Genomic DNA, 18,333 nt, shown 5'->3' with positions numbered 1-18,333 from the left:
GATGTTCAACATGTTCATTCACAATCGTAACTTCCTCATTATCATCAACAACATCTTCCTCGGCAGTGGCTGTTTCATCATCAAAATTCGGGTATTGACCAATATCAAAATCATTACATGCAGGGTCTGTTTCTTCTTCCATCACATCATCAAAATCCGAGTATTGACCAAGATCAAAGTCCGGGTATTGACCAAGATCAAATTTCGAATACTGACTAGTACTCACAATTTTTTCTGTTGGCTCATAATCGTCTAACTGGTCAATACGAAAACCGGAATTTGGTGCTGAAAGTTGATTGGGATTTGGATTAGGAAAAGGTTGTGAGTTTCGAGATTGTGTTTGATATTGTGTTTGGCATTGGAAATTTGGTGAAACAAAATTTGCTTGGTGATGAAATTGTGGTGGAACCATTAAATTTTGGGTTGAAGAACTTAGTTGATTACTACCCGCTACTGACCCAACTTCACTACTTCTAGGTTCAACAACATACAATGTAACATAATCTTCTTGCGAAACACTAATGTAAGCAATGAATCGTTCAACATCTTCATTGTCGGTTAACAAATAAACTTTACCTTTTCTCAGATAAGATAGCCTAAATCCACTTAGAGGCTCTAAATTCAATTTCTTTGCAACACGTAACATTAGAGTTTCATAAGTTAAATTTTTTAATGGCAGTTTTAGTTGAAGATTCATGGGTAAAGGCACATATTGTAAAACACCATGAACATTCTCCCATGACCCTCTAAAACACAAATCTATCCAAACATGATCAACATTAGATGATTTCATTCTAAAAATTGTAAATTAATTTACTAAACAAACGAGCTATAAACTAGATATCATCACTAACTTAGAAAAAAACATACCTTTATTAAGTTGATAGTTGATAATTTGGGAGAGAAATCATTGAAAAAAAATATAGAAATAAAATTATGTAAAAAAATAGAGATGGGGAAGGATGTCGTTGGATATAGGAACGAATGTCGCCGGATAGAGTGATAGATGGAGATGGAATGAGTTGCGATTTAGGGATTTAGGTTACGAGTTGTTGCTGTTGCGTTGTTATATACCCAAAACATTTGTGTTGCGAAACTAAAACCTGTTGCGAAATTAAATTCGCGTTGCGAAATTGGAAACTGGGTTGCGAAATTGGAGATCGCGTTGCGAATTTGTTGGTCATTTTGGCAAATCCAAAAAAAGTTAGTTAAATTTGTATATTATAAGGTATTTCTGGTCACTGAGGTTATTTTCTCTAAAAAGTAATATATTTTGATTCTGCAATGATCAAGTAATGGAGATTGCATATCGAACCAAGATAATATACAACTATTGATTTGAATTTTATTGATTTGAATTTTATCGATTTTAAGTGAATTTCAAAAAAGAAAAATCCAAATTGCGAATAAGAAAGATGGGATAAAGGAGAATGTTCTAATATCAACTATATTATAAATGATTGTCGGCAAAAGTTGAACGACGATAGGAACACATATCGAGCATGAGAAAAATAAGGGTGAAATATTAGATTAATTTTATAAATAATACTGCCAAAAATACATTTTGGTATTTTCGTTACACAACTAATATTGTGTAACAAAGAAATATAACTTAAAAATTAGACGGTAAAATAAGATTTCTTTTAAAGTTGAATAATAAGAAAAAGGGTAAAATTGAGTGTCTAAATGTGTAATTTTTCTTTTTTAAGTTTTAGGTTTATATCACATATGTATTTTCTCATAATTTTAATATAATTTAAATATTTATCATGTACATAACTTTTTTAATTATAAGTGATTTTAATAATACATCACGATTATAAGGTAATATTTAGTTATTTTTTATTATTGACAACACATATTTTCTTTTACCACCGATATCACTCAATGAGTTATTAATTTTTTTTGAATAGTTTGAGATGATTACATTGTAATATATGTTCATAAGCTGCCCTACAGACGTAACCATTCGAACCCATGACTTCAAAAAATCAAGGGAGAATAATGCTCCATCTAACCACTAAAACTACTAAATGGGTTCAAGTTGTTAGAATTTTTTTAAAGAATTTGATAGTGATAAATGAAGTAATAGAATGATATTGGAATAAATATACTTACATTGGTATACCACAAAAATACTTATTGGTAGCCATTAATTAAATCCATCCACCACCTTCACTTCCTATGCCTTTTATTTTGGAAATGACTGATAACATGTTACTATTCCCTTTAAAATTTGAATAATCCCATAACTGAACAGCAAGATGGTGGTGGACGAAAAGATCCAATTTTCAAATGAAGCATTAATAATCAGTACCATCAATACCGCCATTGTTGAAAGCAGAAAGAAAGTCTAATACTTATATTCAAAGTAGATGTTTAACAAACCAACCATGTGTTCTGGCGGGATCAATTAAATAACCCAAATTGCTTTATTTTTTTAGCAGTTATTGATAACTAGAGTTGGGTATACGGGCTATCCGCCCGTTTAGCCCACGGGTTTTGACGGTGCGGGTCTAAACGGAGCGGTTTAAAAAGCCTACAATCATAAACGATCTTGAATTCTAAGGCCCACAGTCCGTACCATTTAACCCGCGGGCTAAACGGGTTTACCCACGACCCGTTAAATAACAACAATTTTAAATGCTTTAAATGCAATAAAAAATAATATTCTAACTTGCTACACCTTTAAAAATAATCCAACAACTTGAAAAGGAAGATAACAACAAAAGTTTCAATAAGTCTCAAGATAAACAAGTAAATAAATAACACCATAACACTATTAAGTCTCAATAAGTCTAAAATAAATAACATCATAACACCATTAAGTCTCAATAAGTCTAAAATAAATAACATCATAACACCATTAAGTCTCAATATGTCTAAAATAAATAACACCTTTAAGTCTTAATAAGTCTAAAATAAATAACACCATAACACTAATAAGTCTCAATAAGTCTAAATAAAATCAACATCAATAATATTCAATGTTTTTTGAATCCTTTGATGTAGTTGAATCTTCCATTTTTCCAATCACCAGAGACTTGTCCACTTCATCTACAATATAAGAAAAATTATAATATATTAGATAGTTTAAATTTTGAAATCAAAAGTAAATTTATAAAGAAACAATTTTACTAAACATTAGGAATTATAATATTTACCTTCAACCTCAAATCATAACAACCAATTTTTGGTACATATCAAAGATTGGATATTTTCCGGAAGGAGACAACTTCGGTATTTGTTGAGAACACGAGAGCCAATGCTAAATGTCGATTCTGATGCAACAATTGTAATTTGAATGCTCAAAATGTCACATGCCATCAATGCAAGATCTGGAAATCTAAGATGATTCTCCTTCCAATAATGCAAAAGATCAAGACTTGGATGGTAAGTTAAAGAAAGCCTTTGTTCATTTAAATAAGTATCCAATTGAGAAGTTCCTTCTTGTGACAAAAAAACATTCTCAAATTGTAGGAACTCCTATATCATTTACACAAAATTAGAAGTTAGATTAAAAGAAACAACCAACAAATAATTGAAAATCTGAAATAAGTAAATGAAAGTAAAAAGAGACAAAATATAAACTTACATCCACAAGTGCTAGTGACTTTCCTTTAGGCATGCTACTTGGAGTAGATAATTGACGCATTCTATTTTGAATATGATCATTGCTAGTTGACTCTTTCTTAGACATCTTGGAATACTCATGAAAGAGAGAATTCAATTTGTGCTTTCACAATATTCAATTTTGCTTGACAAGAAATTGGATCAAGACCAATCTTTGAATAGGCAAACTTCAAAAATTGCATCTTATAACGAGGATCAGGAATGGTTCAAAGTGCAAGCACATCACTATAATCACTCCAATATTTATCAAACTTCACTTTCATATTGACTACCATTCTTCTAATTGTTTCATCATCATGGGTACTATTTTCTACCAACCAACACTCAATTTTCCACACTTGTGCAAAATATAAATTAGATTTGGATAAGAAGAACCGAACATCAACTCAGTGATAAAAAAGAATGGATGAAAAAACTGACACATTTTTTCTCCTCTTTCCCACTCTTCATGATTAGGGCAATCCTTGTAGTTCACATCTTCAAATGCAAGATTAGTTAAAGAATGTCGATATGCAAGTGCACTTTCAAGCATCAAAAAAGTGGAGTTCCTTCTAGTAGGGACATTTAAACGCAAACCAAGTTTGGTATCAATATCACCCACTTTAACCACACAAGCTTTAAAAAGATTCATTCTTGCCTCTGACGATAAGATTTAGTATGTGAGCACAACATCGAACATGGAAAAATTCTCCACCACATAACAAACCATTATTATTATTCAGAAGTTTATCTTTCAATGTTTCAGCCATTCTACCATTTGCAAATGAATGCAAAGGAAACTTGATGGTTTGGACCTAACCTCTTGACTCAATTTCAAGCTTAATTATTGGAGTTTTGTAATTGAAATAACCAAAAAGGCAAGTTGTTTACAAGAACCTCATGAATTCCAATTGGTCTAATTTGCAAGTACATTGTATTTGAACAAGGAAGCCACAGAAACGACAAGCCTCGTTAAAACACATGGCATCTTATCGGTTTCAAGATTCACTATGCAAAAAAACTTAATCATGCACAACATGACTAAAAAACGTGAATTTTCTTTCGTAAAATATAAAATAAATTAAAAAAAATAATTAAATTAAGCGGATTTCCCGCGTAGCCCGCGGGTATATCCATTAAACCACGGGTTTAACGGTCCGGGCTAATAAGCCCGCAATTTAAATGAGCTTTATTTTTTTAGGCCCGAAGCCCGCACATGTCACGGATTAAACGGGTAACCCGCGAGCCTTAGCTCATATACCCAGCTCTATCGATAACACATACACGTCTTGCATATATATATAACTCAAAATTGGATTAAAAAAAAGGGAGAGAAAAGGAAAATTGGGGATGTTTACCATGCATTATGCAATAACTAAGCAGTAGGGTAAAAAGAGCAATTTCCTACTCAGAAAGCAACAAAACCACGCGGTTTCTACTTTCAAGTTTCAACCCACCAAAACAGCTCTCATGTGCGTCTGCATGCACATACTCCACCCTTTGTATGTACTGATTAAAAAAAAAACTATTTGGGCAATTTGGGTCTGGTCCCCCAATGCCCAAAAGTGGTAGTTAGTTCTAGTTGTAAGCTTCTAACGGTGCCCTTCTAGCTAAACCTTTCTATAAATCCTCCCCTCACCCTCTCCCCATTTCCTCATATTCATCTCAGCTTCCTTCTTCATGTAATCTTCTTATCCCTTTCATGAATGATAGCATTTTGAGCTTATGGTTTTTGCTTGGAAGCTTTAACCAAGTGCTTGAAAAGGGGTTTTAACTTGTTTTGTTTGCAGGGAAATGGGTTTTGCTAAGGTGTTTTTGTTGGGTTTTCTTGCAATGGTGTCTGCTGTTGATGGATATGGTGGTGGTTGGACTAATGCACATGCAACCTTCTATGGTGGGAATGATGCTTCGGGGACGATGGGTATGGGGCACTAAACGAAGCAACCTTTTTCCCAATGGGTGGGCTTGTTTTTGTTTGATTAATTGCTTTGAGTTTTTGGTTTTGCAGGTGGAGCTTGTGGTTATGGAAACTTGTATAGCCAGGGTTATGGGACGAATACTGCGGCTTTGAGCACTGCTCTGTTCAACAATGGGCTGAGCTGTGGGTCCTGCTATGAGATTAAGTGTGTGAATGACGGCAAGTGGTGCCTGCCGGGTTCCATTCTTGTCACGGGCACCAATTTCTGCCCGCCGAACAGTGCTCTGCCGAATAATGCAGGAGGCTGGTGCAACCCTCCCCTGCATCACTTTGACCTTTCTCAGCCTGTTTTCCAACACATTGCTCAATACAGAGCTGGAATTGTGCCTGTTGCTTACAGAAGGTATGTCAAAATTTCATTTTTTTACCCTTTCCTCCAGTAAATGCTTTTGTTTTTACTGCTTCGCAACATCAGTTTGTAACTTTTTGTTGGGTTTTGAAATTTGTAGGGTTGCATGCAAAAGAAAGGGAGGAATCAGGTTCACAATCAATGGCCACTCCTACTTCAACCTGGTCCTCATCACCAACGTCGGCGGCGCCGGTGATGTACACGCGGTGGCCATCAAGGGCTCCAGGACCGGTTGGCAGCCCATGTCTCGGAACTGGGGCCAGAACTGGCAAAGCAACAGCTACCTCAACGGCCAAAGCCTCTCATTTAAGGTCACAACCAGTGATGGCCGTACCGTGGTGTCCTACAAAGTTGCCCCTGCCGGTTGGTCCTTCGGGCAGACCTTCACTGGTGCCCAATTCCGCTAGATTATCTTGAGCTTTTTAATTATTAAATACCACAAATATACAAAGTATTAACTAGCCGGACTTTTAGTATACCTGGCTAGCATACTCTATATCATCTATAGAGCCCTATAATGGGACTCTTGGGGGTCAGAATTGTGAAAGGGCTTACTTTAAAATAGCCCTTTTATCATTTTGGGTTTTTAGTTTTATTGTGGGGTAGTTGTCCTAATTAAAGTAAGATACCCTTTTTTACAAGTATTGTAAGGGTCATTTTTCCTTGTGTTGGAGGAGGTGGACTTTTACCATCCGCCACTTGTATGATTAACCTATTAGGGCCGTTTTTCGCCCATGGGATGTTGAAAAACAGCATCGTTTTGGCTTGTAAGATCAATTTGATCTTATATATGTAGGAGAGTAATCTGTAAAATTTGCAATTACCACTGGTAATGCTGATTTACTATTATTATGTTTCCATGCTCATTTCTATTCTTTGGGGTGATAAAATTACCGAGTGATTGCACAATCTTCAATCCCTCCATGGGTTAAATATTAAAATTACATATAAATTTTAATCAATTGTATAATACGATACATATATAAATATTAAAATAGTAATTATTTATTAATATTACACATATCACTTCAAATATCCTTCACTTATTCATTGTGTTTTTCAAGTTGATTATTAGCGCTAATTTCAAATATAAATTATATATATTTAAAAAAAATTCTTAAAAAGTAAATTATTATACAATATAATTGAACTAATAACTAAAATAAATATAAATTTAAATAAAATGTTTATATGATAAAATAAAAAACTTCAAATTCTCAAAACTAAAACCCTTTGATTTTGAAGCAAGCAAGCGCGAAGTTTCTTAGAAAACTCATTTGTATATAAATTGGAAACCTTAATTTATTAGAAAATTTGTAGGCAATGTTGATAGTTACAGTGCCGCAGAGCTGATATAATGTTGAGTCAGCCACGTGAATTAACTTAACGCCCATTTTTAACCTATCAAATAATCTTAAAAATGTTATTCAAACAATTACATTTATAAAATATATTTTTAATAATTTAAAAAGATTTTATCAATAGAAGTTAACTTAAGTGATAGATAATTTGATATCGTTTCAAGTTCGAAATTTTGCATAGGTAGAAAATTCCAGTCGGAAGACTCACCCATCAACGTAAGATGTACGACATCGGTTGGTCCGGATTAGTCAAAGCAAGAAATTTTTTTTTGAACATATACTACATTACAATCATCTCGACTATTAAAAAAAAGAGTAAAGTATATAAGTGGTCCTCCGACTATAAAAATATTGTTTTGTTGAATTCTCAACTATAAGATGTTACTTTGTTGAGTCTCCGACTATTAAAAATTACAAAAATCATTACAATCATCTCAACTATTAAAAAGGGTAAAGTAAATAAGTGGTTTCCCTGACTATAGGAATACTGTTTTGTTGAGTCCCCGACTATAAGGTGTTATTTTGTTAAGTCTTACGATTATTCATATATTTCAAATTCATCATTTTCCGTAAAAAACTTGACAACAGTTTAAGTTAAACGTTAATATATTAGCTCATTTTATAATTTTTAATACTTTAATGATTTAATAAAATAACGTCTTATAATCAGATGATCGTTTATATACTAAAAAAAAAATCTTAACGCTCATTTCTCCTCCTCCACGTCTCTCACACCATCACTATCTTCCCTCCTTTATCTTATATCTTTATAATTATCATTAACTTTTAATTTTTTATACTTTTTATATTTAATTTATTAATTAATTGATTTAAATTATATATTTTATTATAAAATAGATTCTTTTAATTTAAATTATTTTATTTACAATATAAAAAATTAAGGAATATTTCAAAAAAATTATTAATTGATCGAATAATCAAATATATTCATATTATCTCATTTTATATGAATTTGAACCTTACATTTATAAATTATAATATATATACTTAATCAAAAAAATTATTAATTAAAGAATTAAGTGTTTATGAATGTATAATTAAATAATTGTCATCTGAATTTATACACAATAATGTAATAATTACATATTTTATAAAAAAAAAATTGACACACTGGCTTTAATTTTCAATAATTCGGTTCTCATCTCCTTCACCGATTGCATGGCTAATTTTCAGGAATCTGGACGCCATTTTTTTTTCTTCCGGCCCCAAATGTCCGTCATTGTTTGTCAGTCACCTCCTGGTAGTTAACATGTCAAAGTTTGTGTCTTTGTACTGGTAATATCAAGGATGAAGAGTTTTAAGAGCGGAGACGAAGCCTTCCCCATCACCATCACCTGCTACCAAATCTGTCTGGGTTCAAAAGGTCTTGAATTAGTTTCAATGGCGAGATTTCACGAACAAGAAGATAATCCAAGACTTTTACATCCCCTGTGATACACCTTCGATTTGTGGGCTCAAAATAGGACATTGAATTTAATTACATTGAAAGCTCAGCTCAATCCACATTGCACACTGAAAGAAATTACTCAACTTTTTTCCTTTTTTTCCCTTTTTTTCTTTTTAATTTATAAAAGGGTCCAATTGGACAAGTATCAATCTTACATTTTCATTGTATATCAATACACATATATATATATCTATGTATTATTTCTCATTCTGGTATTGTAATATATCAATACACATATATATCTATGTATGAAGTAGTGGGGTGACATGCAAACGTTACTCAAGAAACGAAAGCATAGTAAGAGTAAAGAGGGGGGGGAGGGGGGAGACTTACTCGGGAATACAATGGCTCATCGAACATGGTAACGGCACAGGGGCCAGACGTGGAAGCCCAACTACCTGGGGTAGTGTCGTATCCAGTTCCGGTACCTTGTTCAACACCATTAACATGATACTCTGAAGGAGTTTCATGAAAATTCATCTCTGCGACAGGAGGGGCATCATTCAGTATATTAAGATTGTACGAGAAGAAGGGGCATTGTCCACCCATTTGCAGCTGCAACGATCTGTTTCCGCTCAAATCATTCAGGACGCCATTTTCTTGTCCAGAACTTGATAGCTCGGAACTTTTACCGGTGCCAAAGTAACCCGAATAACTTCCAAAGGAGGAACTTGCAGAACCCTGCACATCTCTGGTACTATAATACATTGTCAAAGGTCACTTCCATTAACTTGTACGCTTAACAAAACAAAATAAGTAGGAACTGATAATAATCTGTCATGCTACTTGTGATCTACATTATATACCAACATCTTCGTCTCATGTTTTACAAAATATTTCTAGAAAACCTACTCACCTGTGGGGAATCAAATTCAGGTCCTCTGACAAGGCCATATGTCTACTGTCATGATTAGGCATCCATGCAAGATTTTGGAGCTGTTGTTCAATGCCCATTCTATAGGGTACCTGCATTTCATTTTGGAACTGCAAGAGAAAGACTTGTTAAGATACTATATTCTCTAGTGACTTTTAAGGAGTAAATGAAGCAGTAAAATACTCCAAGCGTATCACACATTCTTACCTGACTTGTGCATTCTAATGACAGAAGCTGCTGCTGCTTTCCTAAATTTTCCTGCCAAAAGAAGGTAGATAAGGTAGGAGTCTCTAGTGTACAAACATATTTGGCACTCATTGTTTAATCTTTCAGAGGGAGGATGACAAGTTCGTGTTGTTTCCAGTGGCACTCGTCAGTTCACGTTGCACAGCAAATTACTATTTAATCTTCCACACATGCCCCTTGGGAGGGCACTCTATCATTTTCTATGAAAAAATATAACTACACAGGAACATGGCATACCTTACGGGATTGAATTTGATTTAGAGATTCTTTGAGTGAATCCTCCATTTGCCCCAATTGTTCTACATTGTTGATCTTGTCTATGTTAGTCCAACAGCTGAGAAGCCAATACTAATATTAGCAAAAGTCAACAGATAGCATATTTACCGGATTATGATAACACAAAAAACTAAAACTCCACATCTCACCTTAATCTCCTGTGTACTTCAGAAAGTCGAGTCTGTAATAATCTTGCTTGGTTAGTCAGGTCCTGCATATAGAAATCACAGAGATATCAAAAAGCATGTTAGAATGAAGATTAAAATGGTCTAGGTATTTTAAATTCTCATTATCCACCAAGGTAACAAGTCACATCCATACATACCTCTATTGTTTGTGTGCTGGGGAAAAAGGGGAAAAAAAGAAGTCATAATACTATCAGAAATATATTGTAGAATTTAAGTAAATGAATGAACTTTTCTAGGAGACGTTTCTGCTAAGAAGAAGATCAATGTGCACCTTGTAGCCAGATATTCATGAATATTTACATCATGGTCCAACTTCTTGAATGTTTTTTTCAGTGCCTAGACTCTCGAAGAGAAAAGAAACTATGTAATTGATAAGAATGACGATGTTTCGTGCGCACACAAAATGATAAAAAGCAAACAAAGATCTTAACATTCTAAAGAGAGTGGGTTTAGGAAACGACTTACTTCAAGGCTTTCCAACTTCCTGTTACAGTAAAAATAGGAATGAAAATGCCAGTAAATTTCATTTCAGTAAGTACAACTGTTAAGCATGAAAGATAAGTGTGATCATTGACTCAGAAAATGCAACCACACCTTTTGGCCCGTTCCTGTGGAGTGAGTTGAGCGAACTTTTCAATGATCTCCTCAATGCTGCATGATTCACACAGCAGAATTAAATAAATGAATGTGGCTACCATACATGTTAGCCTTCTCTATATATATGTATGTACAAAAAGTTTATCAGTGGTGTGCGAGCAGATCTTAAGGAAACTCTGAAATTCCTCCATATTAGTAACATGTCTGGAGGCATCGTCTACTTCACTATCTTATAATATGCTGCACACACCTTAGCATATCTTGTAACTATCATGCGTCTCTCTAAGGCAAAACTAAATTATAGCAACTACTTTATTCTGTATATGTGAACACTCCCTCAAGAACAATAACAAATATTTAATCACTTCCTAATTATCAACATTGAGATAAAATTATCAACATTGTAAAGTATAAGCCAACATCTGAGTTGATATTCATTATTAAACAGTTTATGCCAATGCTTCACCAAATAGAACATCACCAATGGCTTGCAAACACAATACTAATCCAATTCGAGGAGTTATCTATCAATCATCTTCAAAGCTAAGTATATGCATAAGAAAATGGTGATAATGAAAGGGTTACTTGCGCTTCCCAATGCATAAGGAAGGCTTGTTAGTTGGGGAGAACATAAGGAGGACAATCTCTACATCACATAGGATAGATAGCTCATTAGCCTTTTTCATGATGCCATGCTTCCTTTTGGCATAGGTCGCCTGACGGCCATTTGGGTTCTCTAACTTCTTTATCTTTAGCTTAACCCTTCCCATCCTGCATAATCAAAATCTCAGAATTTATGCGATGAAAATAATCAAAACACTTGCTTTGGCACAACTGGGGATGTGGTTTAAAAAAGAAAAGAAAATAGCGATGAGTAGTCGTTATATTAGTGTAGAGGCTGAAAGAAATATAATCAAAACCCAGAAAAAGAAACCCACTTTAAGATTCATGGAATGAGCTTTTGGGTTCATAAATTTGCAAGAAAGAAGGAAAGAAAATGCATACCCAAATGAAGAAAAAAATCAAACGACGAGTTGAAAGTGCATGATGCAAAACGTCTTAAAAGTGGAGGGGGGGATTGGGTTGATTATTGAGCCAAGGAAGAGAGAACCAGAGGGGGGGAAAGAGAGAATTTGAGAGGAAGAGAGAGAGAAGTAGAGAGAGTGCGTTGGGGAAAGAAGAGAGCATAGAAGTAGGATTGCGATTACACGACCGGGTGAGCGGCAAAAGCGGACGTGAGAATAGGGGGATCATCGTCACACAACCAACCAACCCACCCCTCCCTCCAAACCTTAAACCCCACAATTTGGACAACACTACTTTCTTGACCCATCATATTTTGTGATATAAAAGGGTGTTGCGATGATCTCTTAACAACTTACGACTGTTTGATTTGTACTTATATTAAGAATTTTGAATATAATATAAGTACGGAATCGATTTAGGTATTTAGTTATAAAAAATAGGGTAAAGTATAGTAATGGTCACTGAATATTTCTGAAGCTTGCATTTAGGTCCCCCAACATTTAAAACTTGCAATACAGTCCCCCAACATTTATTCCGTTTGCAATATGGTCCCCCAACTTAAACCACAGTTAGAAAATTAGGATAAATTATATAAACGGTCATTAAACTTTTCAGTCACTTGAATTTAGGTCCCCCAACTTTTAAAACTTGCAAAACAGTCATCAATTTCATTCTAAACCCCAATTTCCAAAGTAATTCAATTTTATTCTAAACCCTAAATTCTAAAATACTTCAATTAAATTCTAAAATACTTCAATTTAAGGTAATATAGGCTTGAAGAAAGAGTTCAAGGCACATACACAACGAATAAAAATATATTTATATAAATGTATATTTATATTTAGATGTATAAATAAAAAATATATTCATATATTAATGTATGAATCATTTATATTTTTTGAATATTTTATTTTTAATAAGAAATTAAAATTATTAATTATATTAGAAATACTCAACTTAAGATATATATAATCATGAATTATAAATATGAAAATATAATTATTAAATTTAGTTTAAAAATATATAAATCTTAAATTTATTCTTTTAAAATATTGTATCAACTAATATTTAAAAAATATATTAAATCTATCAAACAATTTATCAAATATAATATTTTTTTATTGTAAAAATATAATATTTTCCCATCATTTATTGCTTTCAAATTTTTTGCCGAAGTTCAAATCTCATTATTTCCATTTTACATTATATTCTTTTTTTTTTCTGGCATTGATCATACTATTAGTATATGTATTATTGTATATCTCTTAACACAAACGATGGTGTTAGCTTAGTGGCTCCACCCTGTATCTTTCATTTGCGTGACTCAGGTTTGAGTTTGCCCAAGACCCAAATTTTACTTCTTTGTAACTTAATTTTCTTCTAATTAGGAGGTGACATGTGTCACCAATAACACATATCATGATCATGTGTTAACACATGTCAGATCCTGATTAAATGATTAATTCATTAAATTTTATTTAATTTAGGACCAAATTGATAGCATATATAAATAATTAGGTGGTAACAAGTGTCACCAATGACACGTGTCATGATCATGTGCTAACACATGTCAGATCCTAATTAAATGATTAATTTATTAAATTTAATTTAATTTAGGACCAAATTGATTATATAAATAATAAAGACTGAATGTATAATAATACCAATTCCTTTTAACTGCCACATCATCATTTTTATCAATTGGTAACGACTAGTGGCTTAGTTGAAACAGTTAAATAATTATGTGGTATGATTGATAAATTTAAAAGATCGATGACAAAAGTAAAAAGGGCTAGATAGTTAAGTTGTCAACCGAGTAGTTTACACTTTTATTTATACGTCAAAATAACATTTTATAAATTTAAAATTCGAATTATTTTCAACCTCTTCTATATCCTAACTACTTTTTTTATTTAAAAAATTTCTTCAACAGATAAGAATTATACTATTATATTTATATAAAAAATACGTATCACATGAAATAAGATGAAATTAAATAATAATAAATTTGACATAATTGAATTTAATTTAAGTATTTTGGAATTTAGGGTTTAGAATAAAATTGAATTACTTGGAAATTGGGGTTTAGAATGAAATTGATGAATGTTTTGCAAGTTTTAAAAGTTGGGGGACCTAAATTCAAGTGACTGAAAAGTTCAATGACCATTTATATAATTTATCCTAATTTTCTAAATGTGGTTTAAGTTGGGGGACCATATTGCAAACGGAATAAATGTTGGGGGACTGTATTGCAAGTTTTAAATGTTGGGGGACCTAAATGCAAGCTTCAGAAATGTTCAGTGACCATTACTATACTTTACCCTAAAAAATATTGATGTTTCTCATACATTTAATTTACAAGAGTTACATAATTTTTTATAGATTAATTAATAATAATTTGTTTTTGTGTTTTTATTATTTTCATGTTACTCTCTTATGTTACATTTTTATAACTTTTATATTAGATTTATGTCATGAAACATCCCAAGTTTTACCATGTCATATTTTGATTAATTTTGACATTAAAATGTTATTTTACTATCATATAACGAGTTTACTATTAAATTTAGTTAATAATATTACATAAAATTAAAGGATTAAAGACGCTTTTGAGAGATTAAATCATGTCTATATAAGATTTATCGTATTCGTGTAAGATACTTTCGATATAAAATGCCTCCTAGAAAACACAATTGATAAAAGAGTATGGTATCGACAATATGTATTATTATAATAATAAAATATACATTTTTTTAGTATGTTACCTTAAAAAATAAGAATGAGAAAAAAAAATTTCGATTCAAAAAATTGATTTTATGTTCAACTCATAAAAAATTTCAAATTCAAGTTGAATTATAAAACATTACTCGAATAATAGCTTGAATATTTTAGTAATTAGATTATTGATTTTTAAGTTTGAGTTAAGTCATTCGACTCTATATGACATATGTATATCACATATAAAAAAAATATGAAGAAATATATATAAATTGTATATGATTATAAAAAATTATTTAAGTTGAAATCATATAGTATCATAATATTATAAATATTTATAATTAAATTAAAATAGAAATTCGAACAACTCGACTCGAATTTTATAAATTAAACTTAAGTAAAAAATTTCAAATAAAATTTAAGTTATAAAATAATATTCATCTCAAAATTTTTTAACTCGATTTAACTCAACTAGAACATTAATCCCTATTTAAAGGTCCCAAAATTTGCCAATAAAATACAAAAGTAAACAGAAAATATGCAAACTTGCAGATTCCAACTCCATTATCCTCAGCCCTTCCTTTAGTATCCGGCGACCGCCCCGCCGGTATCCAATGACAGCGGTCTTCTCTTCCGAAAAAAAAACTCCTTTACCTCCAATCCTTAAACATCAATCCCCACAAAGCACTCCGTTTAAACCCTTCCCTTCGTTCCATCCCTCTTTCCTCTCTCCTCTCTCCTCTCCGTTGAGCACTCCCTCTCCTCCGTCGGCCTATGCCGCCCTTCTATCGGCCGTTTCCTAGACATGTTCCCTCTCCTCCTCACCTCCGACCCTCTCCCTCCGATCAACTTCCTCCTCCTCGAAGTCCCTCTCCCTTTCCCTCACCTCCCTCTCTCCCTCACATCGCCTCTTGGTCTCATCCGTCGCCACCGAACTCCGCCCCGCTCTCCATTTCCTCACTTCCCTTGGACTCGTTGTCAATTCTCACACCAACCTTCTTTTAGTTTCCAACGTGGAAAACACCCTGAAACCCAAACTCAACTTCCTTTGGTCTCTTGGTTTCGACGAACCGGAGGTGAACCGGATGGCGGTGAGGTCACTTGTTGACTCTGAGTGTGGAGAATAATATGAGGCCTAAAGTTGAGTTTTTCTTGGTGGTAATGGAAGGTGACTTGGAGGAATTAAAGAGGTTCTCTCAGTATTTTTCGTTTAGTTTAGAGAAAAAGATTAAGCCGAGGCATAGCGCTTTAGTGGAACATGGATTTAAATTGCCATTGTCCAAGATGTTAAGGGTTAGTGATGGAGAGTTCAATGCCAGATTGATTGAGATGCGATTGCAAAGAGCTCATAAGACATAGCCTTTTGTCATTGTAAGTTCCTTTTTCAAGTTTATTTCAAATTTTCTTCTGTTCTTAATTTGATGGTGAAAAATTGGGAACTTGCTTATAATTACGAGGCTTCCATTGAAGAATGTGTCTGTGACGTAAGTGATTTCAATCTTAAGCAGCCATGTGCAAGTTAAATCTTAATTGTATTAGAAAAATGACTAAATGTTTTATTGTTTGAGATATGGTATGGTAAGTATGATACTGAGATTTATATGCTTTTATCAGATTCATTTTAGCTCCACTGTTTATGTTCGCATAGTAGAGGTTCGGTGCTTTTACATTTCCCCACGATTCGGGGATATTGTGGATAACATGTCTCCCGGTGAGTTGGAACTTTGTAATCAGCGGAGAGGAGGAAATACTCGGTCATTTGCTCATCACACTTGTGAGTTGTGACCTAGAATGTTGATAAATTTAGCACTAGATTTATTACCAGTAATTTACATAAGACTATCTTGGTAACTCAACTGTTACTCAGTTTTTGGTACTATTTCGGTTGTAGATATTTTATTGCGTTTGATTTGTCCTTTTGATTTTCTGGCTCTCCCCTTACGAATATAATGGAAAGAGATACTTTGTTGTTGGCATTGGCAGTCAAGTTGCATCAGATATATTTCGTCGAATTACTATTCCACATGATTAATTTACGAATAAATACTTTTTAAGTAGCAGCACATTCATTTGCCGGATAAGTATGGCTAGTTGTTTGGTTTCTTCTTTTATTTATTAGCTTCATTTTATCATTGCTAGGGAATTTTGGTGGTTCATACCATTGTGCTGCTTTCCACTTGGAGTTTGGTGCGAATGCGATTATGTGTGCCTCGGGTCTTTCATGTTCACAAGGTTTCAGTCTACCATTGAATATATTCCTTTTATGCTTTAACTTATCAACTTGGGGATTTTAGCCTGCTGGAATGCTAGAATGTCACTAAGATGATGCTTGGACTTCAAGGGATTACAAGAAGTAATATAGCTAAAAAAAACAGTTTGTCAATAGGCTGAAAGTTTGAAAGTGCTGGTAATTATTTTCTGATGTCACCCAGAAATAACAAAATCTGGATTTGCCGGTGGTTGTTCCCCTCCAGTAGAAGATCAAAACTCACAGTTTAGTTGTACTTCTCTTGGCCTTTTTCATATGCACTAAAAAGTGTAGTCATATTCTTGTAAATCGCCGATGCTGTCGGAATTTGTTGTTTTATCGGTATATTTTTTGTGCATCAGGAAGAAGGAAAAGGAGAGAGTTGAATTGATTTCAACCTGAAAACATATTGAAATCAATAGATTTTTATGTATAGCTAGTAATGCCTTCCACATTTCTGTCACCTCTACCTTAGATTTTAATGTATTGCTTTTTTTTTTGATTAAGTAGAGAGGAATTGCAATTTTAAGGTAGATGTCGAGTTTCGAGTTTCGAATCCTCACAAGGTTAAATAACACATGGATTCTTGATCATTCGGTCAATTAATAAATAATGACCTCGTCACAACTCAAAATATGTATCATTCAAGATAACTTTAGTTAAATAATGATGACCCATTCTTTAGGGGGGGGGGGAAGGTCTCAATTGACTAAGTCATAAGGCAAATGCCAATCTCATTTTTACATGGACGTTTAAGCCTAACAAGTCTACTAATTAGCTTGCCAATCTTGTATTGGTTCAACATAAATATATATTATTTTTCATGAGCATTACAAGGCCCAAGAATAGCTCCTAAACAAATGCCCAGAAGAACCTCAAATATATTTTACTGTGATTATAACATTAATTATTTATATTTTACAATTTGATATATTTTAAAGAACAATCTCAGACATGGGTTTGCTTAGTGTTCAAGATTTAAATTGATGTGATGTCTGGTGGAGAAGGAAAGCACATTAAAATTTTGCAGGCGTTTATCTATAGCTACAATTTGCATTAATTTCTCCAACGACAACGGTTGAGAAAAGAAGGCTTAGGTTTCAGTCAGCCAAGTATGATTAATAAAGTAGCATGTGCAACGCTGTCTGGGCGTGGGAGAGCAGTTTTATTAGCTTTGACCCCACGTTTCCTTTTTGATCCATATCCATCGGTCTTTTGCTTTGCCAAGGCTGTTGTTTTGGTCTTCGCAAGAAAATCACAAACTAGTAGGGTTTATGTTAGGATGTTACAGAACCCAAGCACATTTCGTTGTGTTTTGTTTCGTTTTCTTACATATTCACCATTCCATGTTTGAAAATTATACATGGAAAGGTAGCAATTGACACAACACGC

At 33.2% G+C, this 18,333-nt stretch overlaps 2 protein-coding genes and 1 pseudogene across 2 annotated transcripts; 2 read left to right on the top strand and 1 right to left on the bottom strand.

Moving 5' to 3' along the window:
- Positions 1–3,921: 3,921 nt before the first annotated feature.
- Positions 3,922–6,791, top strand: LOC120169301 (expansin-A10-like). The gene is made up of 4 exons (XM_039177481.1): positions 3,922–3,933; positions 5,405–5,533; positions 5,621–5,933; positions 6,040–6,791. The coding sequence occupies exons 1-4, from the start codon at positions 3,930–3,932 to the stop codon at positions 6,344–6,346; spliced, it is 753 nt and encodes a 250-aa protein (XP_039033412.1). The 5' UTR covers positions 3,922–3,929; the 3' UTR covers positions 6,347–6,791.
- Positions 6,792–8,602: 1,811 nt separating this feature from the next.
- Positions 8,603–12,082, bottom strand: LOC120168053 (agamous-like MADS-box protein AGL30). Its single transcript, XM_039176903.1, has 12 exons — positions 11,950–12,082; positions 11,535–11,721; positions 10,947–11,003; positions 10,818–10,836; positions 10,624–10,688; positions 10,490–10,505; positions 10,314–10,375; positions 10,126–10,222; positions 9,850–9,900; positions 9,625–9,734; positions 9,102–9,459; positions 8,603–8,671 (listed from the first exon to the last, which is right to left on the bottom strand). Exons 2-12 carry the CDS (start codon positions 11,717–11,719, stop codon positions 8,603–8,605), a joined length of 1,089 nt encoding a protein of 362 aa, XP_039032834.1. The 5' UTR covers positions 11,720–11,721; positions 11,950–12,082.
- A 3,149-nt stretch (positions 12,083–15,231) lies between these two features.
- Positions 15,232–17,339, top strand: LOC120166792 (annotated as a pseudogene).
- Positions 17,340–18,333: the final 994 nt, after the last annotated feature.

Source organism: Hibiscus syriacus, unplaced genomic scaffold (genome assembly GCF_006381635.1).
Source record: "Hibiscus syriacus cultivar Baekdansim isolate YM2019G1 unplaced genomic scaffold, ASM638163v2 tig00003041_pilon, whole genome shotgun sequence".
NCBI classification, from domain to species: Eukaryota; Viridiplantae; Streptophyta; class Magnoliopsida; order Malvales; family Malvaceae; genus Hibiscus; species Hibiscus syriacus.
The sequence above is the reverse complement of the archived record's forward strand: the minus strand, read 5'-3'. Positions and strand labels throughout refer to the sequence as shown.